The following is a 21281-nucleotide window of genomic DNA, read 5'->3' on the forward strand; positions in this document are numbered from 1 at the left end:
ACTCACTGAAAAAATATGTCACCCGCCGAAAACCAACTCGCTTGCGTTTCATTGATGCTTGCTATTTTCGTGTGTCTCACACTAATAAGGCCTGCTACCTGTGTGACAACACCTACACGTCGCTGAGAGAAGAGTGTGGGGAGCACGTGAGGGTCGGGAAGGGTTCAGATCCTAGGGCAGACGCCACTTTCAATCTCTCTAAATATAATGTGCCTAGAAAGTATGAGAGACTGATTCCCTTATCCAAGGAAAAGTTGGATGATCTCAAGATACTTGTGGGAGACTTGGTGCCTCCTTATATCCGACGCACATACTGGGACAGTATCCTGGAAATGACAGCCGAGCCAAATGAGAGTTGCAATCCTCATGCTGATGAAGCTGAAACTGATGGTCAGGAATTTGATGAAGATGTGTCTGAAGGAGACGTCTTCTACGACTATGACTGAGATAATAATCATATAGAAAATAATACGAAGGAAGAATATTACTGTAGTGTGATGAAAGAAATCAATATTATTATTTCATGTCTATCTTATACACCGCGTAGTGTAGTGGTTAGCACGCTCGACTCACAATCGAGAGGGCCTGGTTCGAGTCCCGGTAAGCGGCGAGGCAAATGGGCAAGCCTCTTAATGTGTAGCCTCTGTTCACCTAGCAGTAAATAGTTACGGGATGTAACTCGAGGGGTTATGGCCTCGCTTTCCCGGTGTGTGTTGATGTGGTCTCAGTCCTACCCGAAGATCGGTCTATGAGCTCTGAGCTCGCTCCGTAATGGGGAAGACTGGCTGGGTGACCAGCAGGCGACCGAGGTGAATCTTGTTCTATTTGACATATATGACATACTTATACAGGGTATCTCAATATACATGGGACCCATGTAATTGCTAATAACTCTGCCAATAATAATGTTTTTGTTCTTTATTTTCAGATTTGGAAAGAGTATACCATAACAACTAATAATCATTAATCATAATGTTTTGGGCAGTGGAGGGGAAAATATTTTCCGTCACTACTTTTTCGAGACAAAATCATACAAAACTGAGCAAGCATTTTTTTTTTTTTTCTTTTTTTTTTTTCAGGAAGTTCAACTTCAATAATTGAAGTTGGACTTCCTGAAGATAATTATTATCAGTGTTCTTTTATGTACAAGATTAAATGTGAACGTTTTTTATATCTTTTTTTTTTTTTTTTTTTTTTTTTTACGCTTTAAGCACACAGCGAAAAGACCCAAAATTGTCTACAAAATTATAATAGTGTGCCTTAAAAACCGTTTTCCGAAGCACCATTTTCTTTCCTTCCTTTAACAAAACGAAAGCAGAGTTTGTTTTATGAATACAAAGTTATAATCGCAATGGATAGATGAATAAAATAATAACGATAATGATGATAACGTAAAATCGCTATGGATAGATGGATGAAATAATAACGATAATGATAATAACGTATACGCACAATTTTCCTTTACCACTTTAAACATATTGCGAAAACAGAGATAGTTTTTAGAGGATCATGGTAATTATGCCTTCGTCTTCTGACTTCCTTAGCTGCTGCTGTATTCTTACCCAAATTGAAGGTTCTTATTGTGATCTACACACTAAAGGGACCACCAGGAAGATTTATTAACTGAACAAATGTAAACCTGACAATCTACGTAATGGTTCAGTACTATCCTTTACCATCCCTTCTAACTACACTTCTTTCAACCCTTTTGGAGACCGGCACCTCAGTGGGCCTTTTTTTTTTTTTATCTTTTTAAATCATAGTTTTTGGTGCCCTTGGTCAGGTTTCCATTTTACGTAAAGAAAAATTATCCCAGTTTCCGAGTTGTTTGAGAAATTATAACCAGTATCCCTTAAAAATCGAGGTTTGGTTTTCTTTCCATTAACTAGAAGCGAGCCACGAGACAAGCAGTGAACAGATAATAGAGTCTTTCAGTTGTGTCCATGGCAGTGAGTGTGACAGCTGCCTCTTTACCACCTTTACCGGACTCCTGGCTCTGTTTTGGGGTACGTGATAACACTACAGCACTACAATGGGCTCTGTGACGGCTGAGATATGCTGGCACCGAAGAGAGGCGAGCAGAGGGAAGGCTGGTGAAAAGTTTGGTAAGGTTTCTACAGCTCGCATCTCGCCACTTGCTGTCTCGTCCCTCGCTTCTCCCGACCCCGAGTGTTGTTGCGTTTGTCATTGTTTAGCTCGTTAATTGATTCCTGTAGTGAGATTTGGTTTGTTCATTTTTGTGATTTTTTTTTTTTTCTATCTGTCTGTGTTGTTGTGGTCATTATATCTTTATTTTTCTTAAGGATCATCGTGAGTTTGTTGTGTTGGCCATTATCTTGCATCCTTTGTACAGATCTGAGTGTTGGTGTGTCTATTATTAAATCTTTTAGTACTGGAACGCATTTTTACCATGAGTTTTGGGTATGATTACACCATTTTTCGTTACTTTAGGAAGGGTCTATGGAGGTCAGAAGGGTAATGGCCAGAGTCTTCACTGTTTTAATCCTCAAATAAGTTTCTGAAGCTGTATAAAATCACCAAGTAGTGAGCAGAATAAATTTGAAAAACGTGTCATGGTACGGAAGGGGTTAATATGCGTCTCTCTCTCTCTCTCTCTCTCTCTCTCTCTCTCTCTCTCTCTCTCTCTCTCTCTCTCTCTCTCTCTCTCTCTCTCTCTCTCTCTGGTGAATGATAGTATGTTTATCGTTGATTTACCTTCTCGTTATCTAACAAATCCTTATTACTGGAAGGGAGGATGTGGGGAAAACAATCGGGAAACTAGCGAGAGACAGTGAGGTTGACTGAAAACAAATCAACACTTGGTAAATGGTTCCGCTTAGTTAAGTAATGTCTGAATATAATTGTTAATGCCACGTAACGAGCTCATAACTATTTTGAAACCAACCTATAACCTCCCAATACATAATGAGCTATCGTAACCACCACGTTAACAACCTCCTAGCAACAATGACAACCACGTAAGTCTTGGAAATCATCGTGTTCATCCCTCGTCCCCCACACACACACACACACACACACACACACAGATGAAAAAAAGGTATTAAATGAGTAGTTGCCCGGCTAGCTCAGTCGGTAGAGCACGAGACTCTTAATCTCGGGGTCGTGGGTTCGAGCCCCACGTTGGGCGATGCATGTAATTTTATGTCTTGGTAGTGCAGCGGCTGTCAATCCTCCTGGACAAAATAATGTGGTTCCGCGGAACTGGGATTGTCGGCACACACCTCATTCACCTGTTGTTCATGTTCCTTTCTGCTTTACCTCGGGTAACTGGAAAGGGAGACTACAGAACCTTGGATGTCACAGCGCTGCAATGTTCGTACGTGTACAGTCGGTTCCTTACTGGAGCAGTTTCCCTTCCTAGACTGCTAACAAGTGACAGCTGTTATCCTTTTGTCATGGCACTACCATTGGGTAAAGCTGAGCTGCCTCTCATGTGCATCTTAGGTGGCCTTTTTCCTCTCACCCTCAGCATCCCCCCTTCACGTCTCTCTTTCCCACCCCATGCTTTTCATATCTCCTTCAACCCGACCCTCACGCACGCACGCACACACACACACACACACACACACGTTCGCAACCTCGCTGAGGTAGGACGTGTCGCTGGCGCTCCTGTGAGTCAGCCTGTTGACCTCACCCCTCCCCACCATACTATAGTGACGACATGTGTTCACCAATACTCCTCTACTCGACTCGAGCTCTCTATTTCTTACGTCGCAGTGTCAAATACTCAAAACAAAGTGTCATAGTGAAATTAAAAATTCTCCACCTCTTTCGAAACCGTAGCGCGAGACAAGGCAAGTCAGTGAACAAGAAAATATCAGTGATCACTACCTTACGAAAGAAAGCAGCCTCCTAAACAGGACAAGCCCTACAAACATTTCGAAGTGCCTCCTTTGTGGTATGACCTACCTTTAGTATTACTAACCAAACTCGTTCTATTGTGCATGCATAGCGAAGGCAATGGCGGATCCAGCTCGTCTTCTCTTCTCTAAACTTGTCTAACTAACTACGTATGGCAGCTGCAATTTGTCTTTCTCAGTAAACCCGCGGGGACCTCATTCTCTTCACTAAAATCGCTTTACTGTGTATGGCGGCGGCGTGGGTTGCAGTCCGCCCTTTTCACCGAATCAGTATCCCTGTGTTTTGACAGATTAGCTATCCATTCCTGCACTGGTCTCTGAACTCCCCGTGTTAGAGTGTCACTTGGAGGCGAAGTGACTCCCTCACACGCGAGTCACGTTAGACGTTAAACTTGAGTATTATTGCCCAGTGGTGGCGGCCTGACAGAAGGTACTACTTATTGATGTCTCTTTCAGACATTATGGCTCTCTCTCTCTCTCTCTCTCTCTCTCTCTCTCTCTCTCTCTCTCTCTCTCTCTCTCTCTCTCTCTCTCTCTCTCTCTCTCTCTCTATCTATCTATCTATCTATCTATCTATATATATATATATATATATATATATATATATATATATATATATATATATATATATATATATATATATATATATATATATATATATCCACTCTTCTAGATTTATTAAGTGGTATTCTTCAAGGTCCTGTCATGTCACCCACTCTTAATATTCATCAATGATCTTCTGAACCAAACTTCTTGTCCTGTTTACTCCCACGTTGACGATACCACCCTACACTTCTATACTTCTCGTAGACTTCCTCTATTCTGTCCAACTCAAATATTCTGAAGCGTGTATGTGACCCCAATTGACCTGCATTCCTTGACCTGTAGGACGTGTGCCAGAAAATCCGGTGCTCCAAGGGACGGGGGTTTAGGACTCCCGGTGTGTCTCCGCTAGATGGCACCACCTGTGGCCGTAACAAGGTGAGTTTCCTCCTTGATTTCCGTTCACTTACAACCCAAGGCATAACTACACTACTTTCTCGTCTCCGTTCCCGCCTTGTCCACCTTCCTAACGGTTCGCAGGTGTCATATTTTCCATCTCCTATCTCCTTTACGTCATTTCATACGTCCTATCGATCTCACGCATCTCCTATCACTTATTATCACGTATTTTTCATTCTTTATATCCCTTACCTATTTCTCATTCCCAAGTTCCAATCCTTCATCTCTTAATTCCAATTTCTTGTAGCCTCCATCTTCTTTTATCTCCTTATCTTCCGTCATCTCCTTGTTAAGCTTTTGATTCCCACTTGTTACACCTTTCCCTAATTACTAATTACTTTTGAGACATCTTTACTTGTTCTACAGCCACATTCAGTCTTTGCAAAGTGTATTTTATTCCATCGCTCTGTTGTAGATGCTTATAAAGAATTCAATCATTGCTTCTGGTGATGCTGATTGTCTCGTGTCGCAGTGAAAGGGTTGACTATCTCCCGCATCTCGTCTTCTGTACTCCGTCCTACCCCTTGTTTTCTAATTTTCACCAGTTCCCCCTTCACGTCTCATCTCATTACATTTTCATTATAATAGTTTGGATTGCGTACCGTCTTGTACTGCTTAGTTCTCTTTGCCACGCTTTTGTTGTTAAGATTGTCCTTGGCTTATATTCAGAACAGCTTAGTGCTTGCATCGACACACACAATAAGGGAATGGAATTTATTTGTTGTCAGCGAAAGGTCATTTAATCTAGATCAAATACATCATGAATGAATAAAGAAGTAGTTGAAAAAAAAAAAACATAATGCGTTCATCAGCAAAATCATCTCTTTATGACTGAAATAGTTAGATTGGTTATCAAGCAAGCATATATAAAGAAGTTTGGGAAATCGAACCTCCAAACCACGTTATCTTTTTTTCTACCACTGTACTTTCTTTCACCCAAACTTTGTCCCTTTCCTTCCTTCCCTCTCAACTAACATACTCTTTCTTCCCCCTCACTGTCTACCGTCCCCCATCCCCCAAACATGTTACGTTACACCAGCCTTCAAGCCGTTCCATTCTCTCTCGTCTCATGACCAGCCATCAAATCAACCAGGGAGCCGGGAGGTGGCAAAGATTGGTGAAGGAAGCGTCTTATATTTTCCTCCCTGCCGCCCTTCAGGAACGAGGAGTGTCCTATCGTGGCCCAGTTTGTCACCTGTTCACCTGCCGGAAGTCGTCAAGGTGTGGAAGGTAAGAGATTGTTAGATCATCATAAAGAGGAAGGCTGGTGACGTGCTTGTTTCATCCCTGGTTAGTGCCTCTATTTAATTACTGTGCATTGTTATTGTTTGCCTTTACAGGTTGTTTGTATGTGTTAGGTTGTGTTTTTGAGGGTACGTGTGTGTGTGTGTGTGTGTGTGTGTGTGTGTGTGTGTGTGTGTGTGTGTGTGTGTCGAGTCTTGATTTGTGTTTAGATAGTGAAGTGGTGTAATTAACAAGTATGTCGATTGTTACCATTATTATTATCATTTATTGTTATTGTTGTTGGTAACGGTTCAGTATATCACTAGTACTTGTTTTTCGACTACTTCCTCCCAGACCTTCACAAAACCCATTGTATACATAGAGTAGGATAACCTGAAGTGACGGAAAAATGTCACCAACCCTTTATCCTCAACAAGCTCGGGGACCAGTGGGAATGCTGGGTCTTCGGGCGGGGTGACACGAAAACGAGTATATTTCAAAGTCTACTATCATTTGTCTACCATAACAATCAGAATGTAATAAGAGAGACAGGTCCACCAATCAGAGACAGCCAACGTCTTGATATCACAGCCCGCACCACCTAGAGAGTAGACTCCTACACCTTGTCCTTGTCATTCGCTCGTCAGACGCTGCCACGAACACACCGCGCTCCGCACTCCTCCAACCTACCTGGCCACGAAGGTAATACAAGGTTTCAGAGCAAGTGAAGTGTGTCTACCTATCATATTAGTTACCTAGAGGTGTTTTGATATCAATAATGAGATTTGCAAGGATGTTTAGTGGGTATTACAAGATTTAGTGGGCTTAATAGTGTTTGTCGTGGTATTAGGACGAAACTAGCTGGAGGAGGTTCTTAAATGGTTTTGCGTCTTGGGTATAATCTTTGCGAGTGTTTCGAGGTCGTTAAGTGATTGTTGTTATTATCATTATTAAAGGTTTATTACGTACAAGTACAGTTTATATACAAAGTATACTCAAAGCGTGTGCCAAAACACAGCTGTTTAGAATCTAGATTCTAAACAGCTGTGGAGGGTAGTTGTGCATTAGTGATGCGAAGGTGCCGCCCTTACAGCAGCAGCGTATTGCCTGTGAGCGTGTGGCGAACAAAGGGGCAGCCCTGCCCTCACGGTTGGTGATAGGCCGCGACATTCAGGTAGAGCGGATGCTGCTCACGCTGATCAGATGGTGGCGGTAGCCGGGCAGGACAAGAGGTAGTGCAGTAGTGGGTGACGGTTGTGGTTCCCACACACACACACACACACACACTAAATAATATTATTATCAAACACACACACACACCACTATGATATCCATGGCGCTCCGCCCTGCCAGGCCTCCACTAACCCCGCTCGTTCACGTTCCAGCTAAGTGATATAAGGCGCTTTCAAGTGTCTTGCAGAAGTTTCCAGTTGATTAAAAGGCTTACTATGTATAAGTAGGTGGAGGAGGTGGAGGGGTGAAGAGGATTGTGAGGAGCACGGGAGAGGAGGAATTGCTGCTGAGTAAAAGTGCCAAAAAAATTACTTCGACTCTATATCACTGAGTTTTCTCTCTCATCAGGAGGGTTTGCTTTGTTTTGGTATTTTATTTATTTTCAGGAATGTAAATCGTTATAATCCGTAACAAGATCGTGTAAAGCGCTGTTTTTTTTTTTTTTTTTTTTTTTTTCGTTGAAATATTTTCATAGGATTATTTTGGTGTTTGATGTGTTAAACTTATAAACTATGAAAAATCTTGTCCAAGTAATAATAATCGATAAAATCTTGTATAGCCATTCGTATTTTCAGATTCAAAGATTTTATCGGTGCCAAAGCAAAGAAACAAAATTCTCTATACGAAGAGGTATTTGGTTTTCCTTTATTGCGATGGAAAGCAAAAAACAAAAGATGTTTCAGAAAAATGTAATATAAGATAGTCTGGCTCTGCTTTCCTTCTCAACAATATGATGTGTGTTTGGTGCCGTTAGCTTGAAATAAGATGGTTCGTTGGACTTGGCTTTGTAAACAATGGATCCGATAACGTTTTTATGTTTTGGTTATTAGTCAAAGTATTTGTTGTGTCAAAAGATGTAGTGCATTCCAGTCTGGGCGTAACCTTTCTTCTCGCTTTTTTTTTTTTTTATTAATTTCGTACGTAAGTATTAGGCCACAGAGGCACCTCTTCCTCAATTGCTTTTCTCCCAGGTCAGTCAGTCAGTGGTTACTTACATCCATAGAATGGAAGAATGCCAGAATCAATCACCAAAATAGATAAATAGTCCATTACTGTCTTGAATAAGGCAAAACTTGTATACCCGTTCAGACCGCCCACCATGACCCAGACACATCCTCCGCCCTTCCAGTGCCAGCTCACCAACATTACTCTCACTTTTCAGGGTTTCCCTGGCATTTCCTGCGGTAGGAGGAGGAAGAAAAGAGGAATGGAAGTGTCTGACTAGTAGTAATAGTAGTAGGAATAGGTATCAGCAGCAACATTGTCCTTATTATTGAGAGAGAGAGAGAGAGAGAGAGAGAGAGAGAGAGAGAGAGAGAGAGAGAGAGAGAGAGCATGTGTGTGTGCATACGAGCAGTGGCAGATCCAGGGTCGAAATCTGGAGTGGGCTAATCTTCTGAATTCCTGTACCTCTTAAGATTGGTGGCGAGCCTCATTAGCTGCGGGCGGGGAGGGTGGGGGCAGTCTTGAGGATATTTTAAGCTATATACAGAGCTACTTTTTGTAATGTAATTTTTACGTAATAATGTAATTCTTCTGTGAAACTAAAAAGAGAAAATATTGGTTGGCTTCCTCCAGACTAGGGCCCTTACCCCTAGATCCACCACTGTATATGTGTGTGTGTGTGTGTGTGTGTGTGTTATATTGGTACATATATACTGTCCTTAATGGATGAGAGATAAGGGTGGGGGATGATAGGATAAGGTTAGATAGGTGGTAGGAGGTGGTATGAGGACTAGAAACAAGGAAGCGAGGATGGAGAGACAGGCATGGAGTAGGGTTAAGAAAGATATGGCTTAAGAGGCAGACATGGAGGGAGTTAAGAAAGATATGGCTTAGTATACATCACAACTTCTTGCCAAGGATATTTACTATTAAAATCCCTCGAGTTGACATGACATGCTCATAATCTTGTGTTCCCAAATATGTGAAATTCAAAAATATTAAACATATCTTGTAAATTAAAGTTACAAGAGAAGTGACTAATAAATCTTGCAAACTAGATTAGGCAATGAACTTTTCTTGTCGAGGCGTAAATTAAATTAACTGCAAACTATCAGCAGTTTGATCTTTGGTATTGAGGGAAAAAATAAATAATGTATTAGGCTAAAATTCAAGGAGTTTTATTGGTCAAGCTTATTGAAGTGTCACAGAGTTGGTCTGGCAAGCTGTGGCAGCACTGCATCCATGGTTGAGACATGGCTAAGCTAAATTCATTACTGTGTGTTTAGTGATGTTTTTATTTTCAGGAATTAATTTACTTTTTTTTTTCTTCATGTGATGCTCAAGTTTCTACAGTTGGGTTAGTTTTATCCATCTGTGTGTCTATTGTGGTGTTTTCTTTTATATTTCAGCAGGAATTATTGGATTGTTACATACATGTATTCTATATCAGCTTAATTTTTTGTACATACTTGAAATGTTTAGTTTCAAGACAACATTTACATTCTGTGTTTTTTTGCAGGATTGGCCCCAGTGGTTCAGGTGACCAATGGCTACACACTGAGGAAGCTCCATGTCATGCACCTTTCCAAGATTGCCTTCACTGGCTCAACAGCCAATGGCAACACACAGTCTGGTTCTGCCCCGTCACACACCCATGGAAGCATGAACAGAATGCCTTGAGTGACTGGTGACAGGTGCTGTATGTGTTAGGCTCGATATATTTGAACATTAGCTGTGTGTATATGAGGTGTATAATAACATGTTAAATGAGGCTTGCCCTTAGTAAGTGATTCTTGCTTTAAATCCTACGAAGGTTTGTAGGATTCAGTTCTGTCTTTTCCTCGTTCACTGGTAAAATTGTGGAATTGGCAACCCAATGAGACTGTCTCTTCTGAAGACAATTTTACCTAAGTCTTGTGTGTCTTTTTGAAGCAATTTTCTTTTTCAGTTTGGCTTTGTCTTGCCAGTTTCTTATTTTTCTATTGCCTTTGTTTCCCTCCAGTACATTTTGGTATTCTGAGTGGTTCAACTTGTATCTGCAAGGCTTTGGTAGCTTTCAGTAATAATAAGTGATTATAGTAATAATCATAAGACTGCATATGGTTCCAGTGAGCAGTGCTATTGGTGGCTGGTGGCACTGCTAGCAGAGGCCAAGCATGCCATTCATTCCTGTTGGTGATGGCATTAACCATTTGTCTCCTAGTTGGCACATCTTTCCTTCACCAATCCCCATGACATTTTGGATTCATCAGTCACATCAAACATTGTATTGGCATGAAATTGCAAAACAGAACTTTGTAAGCCCTTTCTTTATTGTAGACATTTATAAAAGTTTCATACATTGTTTTTAGTGTCAAGGATTGTTGCACATTGCAAGGAAAATGTTAGTCATGTGTTGCCTCTTTCTCCAAGGTTCCATTGCCTTCAGTAGTTCGTTCACCTTGGTGTGATCCAACAGGCCATCCCCTAACCCTTCTGCACTCTCTATGCTTTCACTCCATGACATCCACTAACAGATCTGCTCTCATACTACTGTTACAAGGGCCATTATAACTGCCTTGTAACAATGGCCTTCTTTATCAAAAAGTTGTATGTAACACCTTATTAATGTTGGAAAACTGGCATTTTATAAAGAATATGCTGCTTGTGTTGCAATGAGCCAAACCAGTTTTGAGTGAGCATTTTTCCTCCTCAAAGACAGCTCTCTTAATTGTTGGAATGATGTGCAGTCAGTCTGTCGAGTCGAGAGGATGATAGCATGAACCAAGGAGTAAGATGCCAGCCTGAGAGGAATCTAAACATGTGCAGTCATGTTTAGTTCTCTAATTCCTGATGCATAAATACTGGACTGGGTGGTATTGTGAAGCAACTTGAAGAAAAATACTACTAAACCAGCTGGTTCATCAGTGTTATCCAAGCTTAGATAAACTGACATACATTCTTTATGCATGTCATTCTTTATGCAAAAGAATTGTGAAGGCAAGAGATAAAATTATACTTTATAAAAAGGTATCTTGCCTAAGTGGCAAAATAGTATGTTACATCTACATACATTATGATCATGAAAATACTTTATAGGATGACAAATTATTATGTCTAGGAAAGACAAAGAGTTCATCACACCCTGGGCTGACGCATGGTGAGTGGTAGTGCTGTCGAGTGCTGGTGTCCTGCAGTGTGTATTCTATTATAGTTTACAGAGCACTGTCCTGACAAAGAACAAGGTGAATTTTGTTCACTAATTTCTGTGTAATTCAGTAAGTAACTTAAACCAATTCACTTTCTCTTGGTTAGCAGAAAAAAAAGTCGCTGGTATCTTTAAGATTACAAAACACTGCTGGTTGACATACCAACCAATCTTGTTGTCTAGCCCAGCACTTTAAATTATTTATACCATATAATATAATAGGCTTTTCACGGGAATTTATGGCTCTTTCTTTTTGGGCTACCTTCTGTCTCAAACCCCACCTGCTAGGAAGCTGTTGCCCTGTTGCCCCAAGTGAGGAAGCCCATCCTACACTCGAACAATGGATAGGATTCGAACCTGTGTGCTTGGAGACCCCTCGGACCCCAAAGCACGTGTGGTTCTATGCACTCCTACATAAACACTTATTTAATTACATTTGTGTGACTTCATTTTTTTTTTATTATACATTTGTGTGACTTCATTTTTTTTTTTTATCATACATTTGTGACTTCAGAATTATTTTGCAGATGAGGTTGCAAGAAGCGTGACGACTCAGGGAATGAGATGTGTGAAGGAGAGGGCCTGATCCTGACTAATGCAATGGTGGGCACTAGAGACAAGAAGAGAAGACACCCGCAGGCAAGGTCATGTGTGTGAAACTAAGTTGTATAAACGAGAAATTGGGATGTTAGAAAATTTGAGGATGTATGCAAGAGTGGGAACCTAAATATAGTAGTAGGAATAACTGAGGCACCAGAGGGATGCAGTGTGAATGAGAGGAAAGGAGTGTGTAATGGCAGGATAGAGACAGAACAGATTATTAGCCTTGCACCACAGAAAATTGAGGAACCTGAGAAAGGAAGAGCCTTTATGTAAGTAGGAGACGGTGTGGATGTGTTAGCTGCCCAAGTGGAGTACCTAAATGAGTGTGGTAGACCTGAGAGGCTAGTGGTAGTGTACATGACAGCAGCTAGTGGTGAGTGAAGCAAGTGATAGTGAATACTAAGTCAGGTGTGAGAAGTATGATTCTGTCCTTGAGTGAATGCTAAAGTCAGGTGTGAGAGGAGTGTGATTCTGTCCTTGAGAGAGAAAGATGTGGAAGGTGGCAGAGAATAATAGATTTGTGAAGGGTGAGAGGCTGAAAGTGAATGAATGGGGCAGTGGTGAAAGGTATGGAAGAAATGAGGAAGGTGATCAAATAGTTCTGGGAAAAGATTGATGTGTAAGAAAGATGCAGATGAATTGAATGAAAGAATCAGCAGGGAGGAGGAGGAAAAATATTGAAAAAGCAAAAAAAAATAGGAAGGTAGCAGGGCTAGATGAGGTACACTATGAGATATACAAAAATGAAGTAGTACATAATTGATAGGATGACGGCTGTTTAACCAGGTGTGTGAGAAGGAGGAGTGTGTGTCAGGAATGTGGAATGGATGCAGAGTGATTTGCATATAAGATAAAGATACAAGAGTAGGAATGAGTTGAACTATATGCTGACTGCATCATCAGTGAACACAGTAGGCAAAGTTTCTATCTAATGCAGTGTTGAATGAGATTGTGTAAAAATAGATTGAGAGAGCTGAAGTGTTGGTTAAAGAACAGAATGGTTGCTGGATAAATGGAGATGAGAAACAAGGAAGGTAGTAGTAGTAGTAAATTATACGTACTTAGAAAAAGCTAGGCATACAGAAAGTATATGATAGTGAATAAAGAAAATGTTGGGTTGGTGTCTGAAGATTAAGAGTTAATAAACTCTTAATCACCAACCGTTTTTAGCTTGTATAAAGAGGAGTTTACAGTCAGAATGAGAAGAATGAATATGCAGGAGATAAGATATGTGTGCTCTTTCATGCAGACTTTGGAGTGGATCCTTACTTAAGCAATAAGAAAAGCAAGACAGTGATTGTGAACAGGTCTGAGGATGAGAGAAATTAAGTAATTGTGGAGACAGGAAGAAAATGAGGTGCAACAGACTGATTAATACAAGTTTTTGGGATGTGGATGAGTCTGAATGGCTGTGTGAAGGTGGGTCGTCAACTGGGGTGTGCCGCAAGGATGACGTGCTACAATTAGTTTGCAAGAGTGGCTGTTCTGCACATTATGTATGGGAGCAGATGTGATTGTATGGAATGAGAATAGGTCAGGACAGGATGATATAGTATATGTATGGATGTGATTGCATGGATTGATAATGAACTAAAGAGGTTAGAAGTAAAACAATAGTGTAGCTAGAATGGCACTTTATGTAGAGGGATAGAGTATTTTCAGAGGCATGTACAGGGCCGTTTCTAGCTATAGGCGGACAAGGCGATTGTCTAGGGCCCTCAAGCCACCAGGGGCTAGATTAGAGGCAATGATCATGATGCAAGAATAGGAAGGAGAAGTGTGTCAAGATTGTTAGTTATTAAAAAATGGTTTGGAAAGTAATTGGACTTTTCAGCAGTTTTAAGAGAAGCCATATCAAGAGTGAATGAAGTATGTGCTAAGATGTTAGTGCTCTTAGTGGCTTGGAAATCAGTTGAGCTTTTCAGTAGTTTGAAAGAAGCCATATTTAGAGTGACTGGAGTGTGAATCTTAGAATTTGAGAGGATTTAGAATGGGATGAGGAAGTGGAAGAGCAAGATACAGTAGTGGATCTGAATGAAAGGAAGAATTAGATGGAACAAGGAGTGGTTTAAAGAGAAAGCAGTCTTAATCTCGGAACAAGGATAGGAGGTTGTGGAAGTTTTGATGCGGATGTGTGTGAAGTGTGCCAGAGACAGGAATGAGATGATGCAAGTAGTGCTGAAGGAACTGTGGATTATCAGTGAAGGAAATAGATGGTGGTCATGCTTGGACTGTGTGGAGAGAGACAAATGAGAGGACGATTGAAGCTGTGTAGGAGTGGCAAATGTGAACAGACCCGGTTTGATTGAAGGTAGGGAGTGGCAAATGTAAGCAGACCCTTGTTCCTTGAGTAGATGCCAGTTGTGGTGGGAATACTTAGAGCTGATGCAGATGAACACTGTGCCTGTAAGAAAATAACTGTTTTAGTTGGTGGAGATCCATCAGCCTGTGAATACTATGAAGAAAAACTTCCAAAACATTTGCCCCAACTTTTTATGAAGCTAGCTAACAATAACTTCTACTATCCAGGAAATACTCTTGTTATTAATTGATCATGTCTAGTCAAGAAGCACCAGAGCAGAATAACCACATGTTGAACTAGCTAAAGAAAGTATTTGCATTATTATCTCAAAATTGATAAATATTTAGCTATTTAAGACTTAATTCTCCATCCACAAACACACTCAGTCACTTCACAAACACCATTTTATTTCCTACTGAGTGTCCCTTTCATTTCCTGTTTCATCTATCCAGTGTCTAGACCAGTGGTTCCCAAACTATCTTACCTGACGCCCCCTTCTTGCTTCCAGTAGACCCGCACGCCCCCCCCTCCCACTTCCTCTTTTGCTCATGTGAACTTATTTTATTTTATTGCATTTATTTCTTAGCATTGTTCAGGAAAACAGATCTCTGTTTGTATTAAATTTTAATAATGAAAGCCACTCAAACAAATAATAGTACATTCCAGAGAGACATTTTGATTTTATTATTCTTATAATCTATTAAAACATTTTTTTTAGCAGATGACTTCACGCCCCCCTTGAATTCTCTTTACGCCTCCCTAGGGGGGCGCGCCCCCCAGTTTGGGAACCACTGGTCTAGACAGTCTCTAAGGGAGATACGCCGTGCTCCTACCGAGTGTCCCTTTCGTTTCCTGTTTCAGCTATCCAGTGTCTATAGACAGTCTCTGTAAGGGAGATACGCCGTGCCGGCTCTTCCTGCCTACCTTCTATACGCTTCTATATGCCCAGCCAGCTTCGTTATACCCCCCCAGGCAGGCCCTTGTTAAGTTTTGGATCTCCGCCACCCGTGAGGCTTCGGTACCATGAGGCTTTGCTACTGGCCTTGGCTCTGCCTTTACCGAGGCTACGATGAGGCCCAGGCAGACACCAGCCCACTGCCTCCTGGTACACACCTCATCTCTCTTCGAGCTGGTTCCTCGTCTCACAGGAAGAGCAGCAAGCCTGGGCTCCTGCTGCTTCTCTCCATATCTGCACCTGCCACTGCTGTCGTCTCCCTACTGCACCCCAGCTTCTGGACTTCACTTCCTGGCTTGTTATCCTCCTGCCTGGCTTAAATTAACATCATTTATATTTTGAGGGCAAGAGATCGTGGCCTCCCGTTCCCTCACAGTCTCCTATCCTGTTTATAATCAGACACAGGTCTCGTACCCTGTCTCAGCATTACTTGCATGTTTATACTCAAATATGTCATCTGTAACTGTTCCATTTCCTTCTTCACCCTCATGCAGCTTGTTTTCTTTTATATTTTATTTCCTTCCTCTTCACTCTCATGAAGCTGGTTTTCTACTTATGACCAACCACAATCTTTTGTTTCAGTAATTTTACATCTGTTGCTTTATTCATAAGTTACCACCTTAAGCACTAACACATCTCTGTCCTACAGTCTACTTTTCTGTATTCCCTTCACTGCTCTCTCCGTTACATTTAGCACTCATTTTTAACCTCCACAAGTTGTTCTTTTAAAACTTTGGACCTGTTTTTTTATTCATAGTTTCCAGCTCTAGATATTTGAGACGATCTTAAAATCACCAGCACCCATCCTCCAACTGTCTAACTTTCTCATTCCTCTCACTGCACTCTCTCCATCAAATTCAGCATCATTTTGACCTCTACACAAGTTCCTCTATCCAGCTCTACATAATTTTCAGCATCAACATTTCACCCTAACAAGTTCCTCTATCCAGCTCTACATAGTTTACAGCATCAACATTCACCCTCCTATCTACCTTTCTCATTCCGTTCTATTCCTCTCACAGATGACTTAACTCCTGTACCAGATACAATCTCTTGGCTGTCAGTCACCAGCATAAGATCACCTGCAAAACAAAAGACCAGACAAACCTCTATCAAACATTCTACCATATCGGCATACACTAGAATCAAAACTTCTATCTAACATTCACACTCTCACCTCTCTTATAACACCATGCAGAGAATTTATAACCAAACTTTCTTCCCACAGACCAGCTCAGGAAGCTTCTCACCCACTAGACAGATGAAGGCGTGACATGTGAGCGTGTTGTGTGTCCTCCTTCACATTAATGTTCCTTGCCTCATCACCATGGGAGACCTTCAGCCAGTGAGGTGCATCTGTTCTGTAATTAAGATAGTTTAATAGATACCAGACAAAAAAAAAGTACCATAGTTTTATACAGAAGAGGAGATATAGGGACTTGGCAGATATTTAAGTTTTACAGTTCAAGTTAAAAGAAAAGTTTAACAATTTTCAAGGGAAGAAAGTCAACCTTGATGAGATTATTAATAGTGGTCTCAGAAAAAATTATTACTTTGTCCAGTAAATAAATCAAATAATAGTAATTTACTATAAGTTACTAGACAAAGAAGAATTAACAGTTAATAAACAAAATCAGAAGAATTAATTAACAGTTCTGTTAATAAACAACAACAAAATCTTAAAATTTTTTTTATTTATTATATTTTATTTATTTATTTATTTTTCAAAATCAGAAGAATTAACAGTTCTGTTAATAAACAACAAAATCTTTAAAATATAAAATTTAATTTTATTTTTTATTTTTTATTTTTTTTTATTTATTTATTTTTTTTTTTGTTTGGCACTTTTAGTTATTTTTTTTTTTTTTTTTTTTTTTTTTGTGGCCTATGGCACCTGTAGGTGTGCTTGAAGAGTATGTATAGGAAGTGCTGCTCAGCTTCCACCCATTAGTGGTGCAGGCAATTTTACTTATAGTGGTACCCATGTCACCACCCAAGTGCATCTTTGGTGTAACCACCTAGAACAGTGGTTCCCAACCTTTTAGTGATCTAGTACCACTTGGAGGTCCTGTACAGTCGCCGCGTACCACCTGGTTCCAGAGAAACTCAATTCGATCAGATATTACTTTATTTACCATAATTTTACAAGTAGAACACACAAATGAACTAAAAAAAATTCAACTCAATGCGAGGGCTGCATCTGCTTCTTCTCCACCAGCTGGTCAATGCGGGGCATGACTTTGCTCACAGCACATCGGAAATCATGCCCGGGAGCAGCAAGACGGTTCCGGCTCTTCGACTTGATGGTCATGAAGGCTGAGAACCCCTGTTCGCACTCCCACGTCGAGGGGAAAATCAGTAGCTGGGGAACAGCGTGACGGGCTAACGTTGGGTACGAGGAGGCCATGCTTACCCAGAAGTTTAAAGGTGAGCATTCTTTGTGCTTCGTCTTTGCTGTCTCATCAGCCTGGATGTCTATGAGTTCCTCTTGTTCCCCGGTCCCGACAGGCTGATTGGCTGGATCAACGGAGAACGGATTGGCGATGTAGGCACAACATGTCACATCCGGGAAATAATGCTTCAATTCAGCCTTGAGCAGTGAGAGGTGATGGACGATTTCTTGGGCTAATTCATCACTGGGCTCGCTCTCAAGGGTAGTCAGGAGTTCGAACATTCCGTAGCGTTTGCTCTCCACGTTCTTCATCCACAGATCCAACTTCCGGGCAAATGCTCCCAGCTTCGAGATGAACTCTGTGACAGTGCAGTTGGGCCCTTGGAACGACAAGTTTAAGTGGTTGAGGGCTCCAAAATGTCCGACAGGTAGGCCAACCTTGAGATAAACTCCTCGTCCTCCAGATCTTTCTGAAAATCATGTTCCTTTTCCGTGAAGAATACGAGGAGTTCATCCCTCAGTTCAAAGAGACGCCTCGTCGTATTACCCCGGGAGAGCCAGCGCACTTCTGTGTGGTAGAGGAGACAGATGTGGTCGGAGCCAAAATCTTCACAGAGCAGCTTGAACAGTCATCGTTCATGACCCCGAAAGTGCTCGCATACCACCTGGAAGGCCCTCGTGTACCACTAGTGGTACGCGTACCACAGGTTGGGAACCACTGACCTAGAACCTGGGTACCATGGTGACCACTCTAAACCACTCGAGAAATGGTAAAGTGTCATTTTCAGAAAAAAAAAAATCTTCAAACTACCTTAGTACATTAGGCCTGAGGAAGACTCACAACCAGTATAAGTAAGGAGTACATTAGGCCTGAGGAAGACTCACAACCAGTATAAGTAAGGAATGTGGCAAACTGATGAAAACACTACTTCGGCAAGATCACCAAGGATGACATCACACAGGATGTCCTTTTGATAACAGCTGACTTCAAGCAACACTAGAATACATACATACATTAACAGCGTCATTCCATCTGATCTCACTAGAAAACTTCATTAACATAATTCATGGTACTGCTCTTTGACAATTGTTTGTGTAGCTGTAATAATAGGAAAACTAGTGAGAAATGCATGAAAAAAAATGGAAAAAATGGCATAAGTGTTAGGTGTTGATCCTGAAATGAGGGAAAAAAAAAAAATTATACAGTATTGATGGCATAGTAGGTAAGTGTTGATACTCAGGTTAAGAGAAAATAAGTTTAGCATTTTCATCACACTGGCTTCTACCAAATTATATATATATATTTATCTCTTTAATACATACTAGATTATTCTATTTTCCACACAGTCTCTATCTGCACCACATGGCACATCACCAGAGTACCAGACATTCATACATACTCTGCCTACATACTATAGTAATCAGTAATAAACACTGTCCTTTATATACTGCCATTAATTTTCCATATTAAGTGTGACATAATCTAAATTTAGTGTGGATATGAAATTTGTGAATGGTTTGAATATTCTTATTTCTCTTACACTTTCTTTCCACTATCAGTTGTAATACTGAAATCAAATAGCTACAAAAGAACCCACCCAAAATTGTATATGAAATTACTGACAAACCTTTAATTTCTTCCAGTAGCCTCAAGTAGTACCGTTTATTAAGCCTTTCACTGATATTAACATGGTTAGTAATGAGGGAAGAACATACCAAATTGTGTTGTGGCAGTTTCCTTTGCTTTACTTTTATTTCCACTCGGCCTTGACTCACACAACACTACACTCTTCACACTTCCTGTCTGGGATCCATCTCCTCTCTGGTGTCAGAATCCTGCTGAGTTATCATTCTTCTCATTAAAATTCTTGCCTAACATCAGAGCTTTTGGTAATACAGTAGTATTAAAAAGGAAGGATTATAGCTTTTTTTTTTTCCAATTTTGTAACTGAACATATCCAAACATAGTTCAATTTACTACTATATGTGAAAATATTAAGTGTTAGTAAATTTGATATTAATGTGAAGATTTTTAATGTCCTATTTAAAGGGAATACCAATCTTACTTTGTTTCATGTTAAGAAATTTTCCTGTCCAATGGAAATTAAATGGTCTTTCTATCATATTCAGTTTAAATAGTCATAAAAATAAAAAAAATAATAAATTCATTACAATCAGTATCATCAAACATGAACATGACAGATACAAAAACATATCCTGGGTCATTGACAGAAGAACCTGGGTCATTGACAGAAGAACAGGAGGCCTCAAGGTGTGGCAGGGAATACACACACAACCCCCTCACGGCATGCAGAGACTGGGTAGTCGGGACTTACCTCAGGCTTGTGATGACTAAGCTGGTGAGGAATTTGACATTAGTTTCCTTACACGTCCTTCCATGGGTTCTGTCCCTGGTGATGTCCTCTCAAGGCTCTTTCATTTTACCTGTTGATCAATCTCTCAGCGTTTCCATGTTGCAGTGTAATGGGGCAAGACAACCAGCAAGTCTTTTCAGTAAAGCCGCCAGCAGTCGAGGCTGGAAAAACCTAAGTTCATATAGTACGATTTATGAAATATCTACCATAATAGAAAGTTATGATGTCATGAGGAAAAAGTTCAAATTTCAAGTCTTATTTACAAACGAGATTAACAGAATAAATAAAGTTATGAACAGTTCTTAAGTACCATAGATTAGGATAGCAGATTACTGAAAAGAATTCTACGTAAGAAAAAAAAAAAATTAGTTTCAGAGCGCTGGTTTCCAAAGTGGGCGCAGCGCGCTCCCGTAGCGGAGGTGTGGGAGTAGAAAGGTACCAGGGGCGGTAAGGCAAAGCAGGCGAAAGGGGTAAAAAAAAAAAAAAACGCTCAAAATTACTGAGCGTGGATATTTACGACTTCTTCACGAGTTCCAGCCTATGTTGAGAAGCTGACATCCCTGCACCAAGAACCTCCATCTCATTAACACTGAAGACACTGGACTGTGTTGCTACGGTTACTGGTGACTGGTTGATTTACCCTTTCATATTGTTAAAAATTAGATAATTTGGTTTATTAAATCATGTTTTATCTGTGGAATATCTGTTTAATCTTGTCTATAGTTTGAAATAAAAAAATAAAAAAATATGTGTATGAAGGTGGAGGAGGGGCCTTTGGAAACCCACCATAACACCAAGGGGGCGCCCGCCTGGGAAGGGTTGGGAATCTTGGTGAATGGTAACTACTGGTTTAAAGATTCAACTTAATGTGCACAAGGTCATGACTGCCGGACAACGCATGCATGTATAAACAGCCACATGTCGCTGTGATGAGAGACTCCCTTGGTTCTCATGACGGCTTCCTCCTTCCCTTCTTGAAGCCTCAACACCCTCGGGGTTTCAAAGTTGCTTTATTTTTCGTTAGGTTTTATTTATTATCACGCAACTTTTTTTATTTTCTATTCCCTCTGAGGATTGACGTCAAGGGTAAAAGCATATCGTAAAGCTGTATGGGGCAATGTCATTCCTTCGAGAAATGACGTCAATGCTAAGGACTACATCGCACAACTGTGGGGACGATGC

General features: G+C 40.7%; 2 protein-coding genes, 1 long non-coding RNA gene and 1 other non-coding gene across 7 annotated transcripts; 2 read left to right on the plus strand and 2 right to left on the minus strand.

Moving 5' to 3' along the window:
• Nucleotides 1-1892: 1892 nt before the first annotated feature.
• On the plus strand, nt 1893-12921 carry LOC123512331. 4 transcript variants are annotated; one of them, XR_006677066.1, is made up of 5 exons: nt 1893-2006; nt 4770-4862; nt 5961-6113; nt 9805-9979; nt 12000-12921. XR_006677066.1 is itself a non-coding variant. In XM_045268670.1 (5 exons), the coding sequence occupies exons 1-4, from the start codon at nt 1944-1946 to the stop codon at nt 9974-9976; spliced, it is 399 nt and encodes a 132-aa protein (XP_045124605.1). In that variant the 5' UTR covers nt 1893-1943; the 3' UTR covers nt 9977-9979; nt 12000-12921. The 4 variants fall into 4 exon arrangements, 1 of the variants encoding a protein (XP_045124605.1); XM_045268670.1 differs by having other exon boundaries at nt 6043-6113; XR_006677068.1 differs by lacking the exon at nt 1893-2006 and adding an exon at nt 3637-3919.
• Nucleotides 3076-3148, plus strand: Trnak-cuu. The gene has a single exon. It is a non-coding gene; the product is annotated as a tRNA-Lys (tRNA).
• A 773-nt stretch (nt 12922-13694) lies between the features above and the next one.
• Nucleotides 13695-16315, minus strand: LOC123512332. Its single transcript, XR_006677069.1, has 2 exons — nt 15491-16315; nt 13695-14479 (listed from the first exon to the last, which is right to left on the minus strand). It is a non-coding gene; the product is annotated as an uncharacterized LOC123512332 (long non-coding RNA).
• Nucleotides 16316-17514: 1199 nt separating this feature from the next.
• LOC123512309 (zinc finger BED domain-containing protein 5-like) lies at nt 17515-19575 on the minus strand. The gene is made up of 3 exons (XM_045268645.1): nt 19522-19575; nt 18272-18344; nt 17515-18104 (listed from the first exon to the last, which is right to left on the minus strand). Exons 1-3 carry the CDS (start codon nt 19573-19575, stop codon nt 17515-17517), a joined length of 717 nt encoding a protein of 238 aa, XP_045124580.1.
• Nucleotides 19576-21281: the final 1706 nt, after the last annotated feature.

The sequence above is a fragment of the Portunus trituberculatus genome, chromosome 33 (assembly GCF_017591435.1).
Source record: "Portunus trituberculatus isolate SZX2019 chromosome 33, ASM1759143v1, whole genome shotgun sequence".
Lineage (NCBI taxonomy): Eukaryota > Metazoa > Arthropoda > Malacostraca > Decapoda > Portunidae > Portunus > Portunus trituberculatus.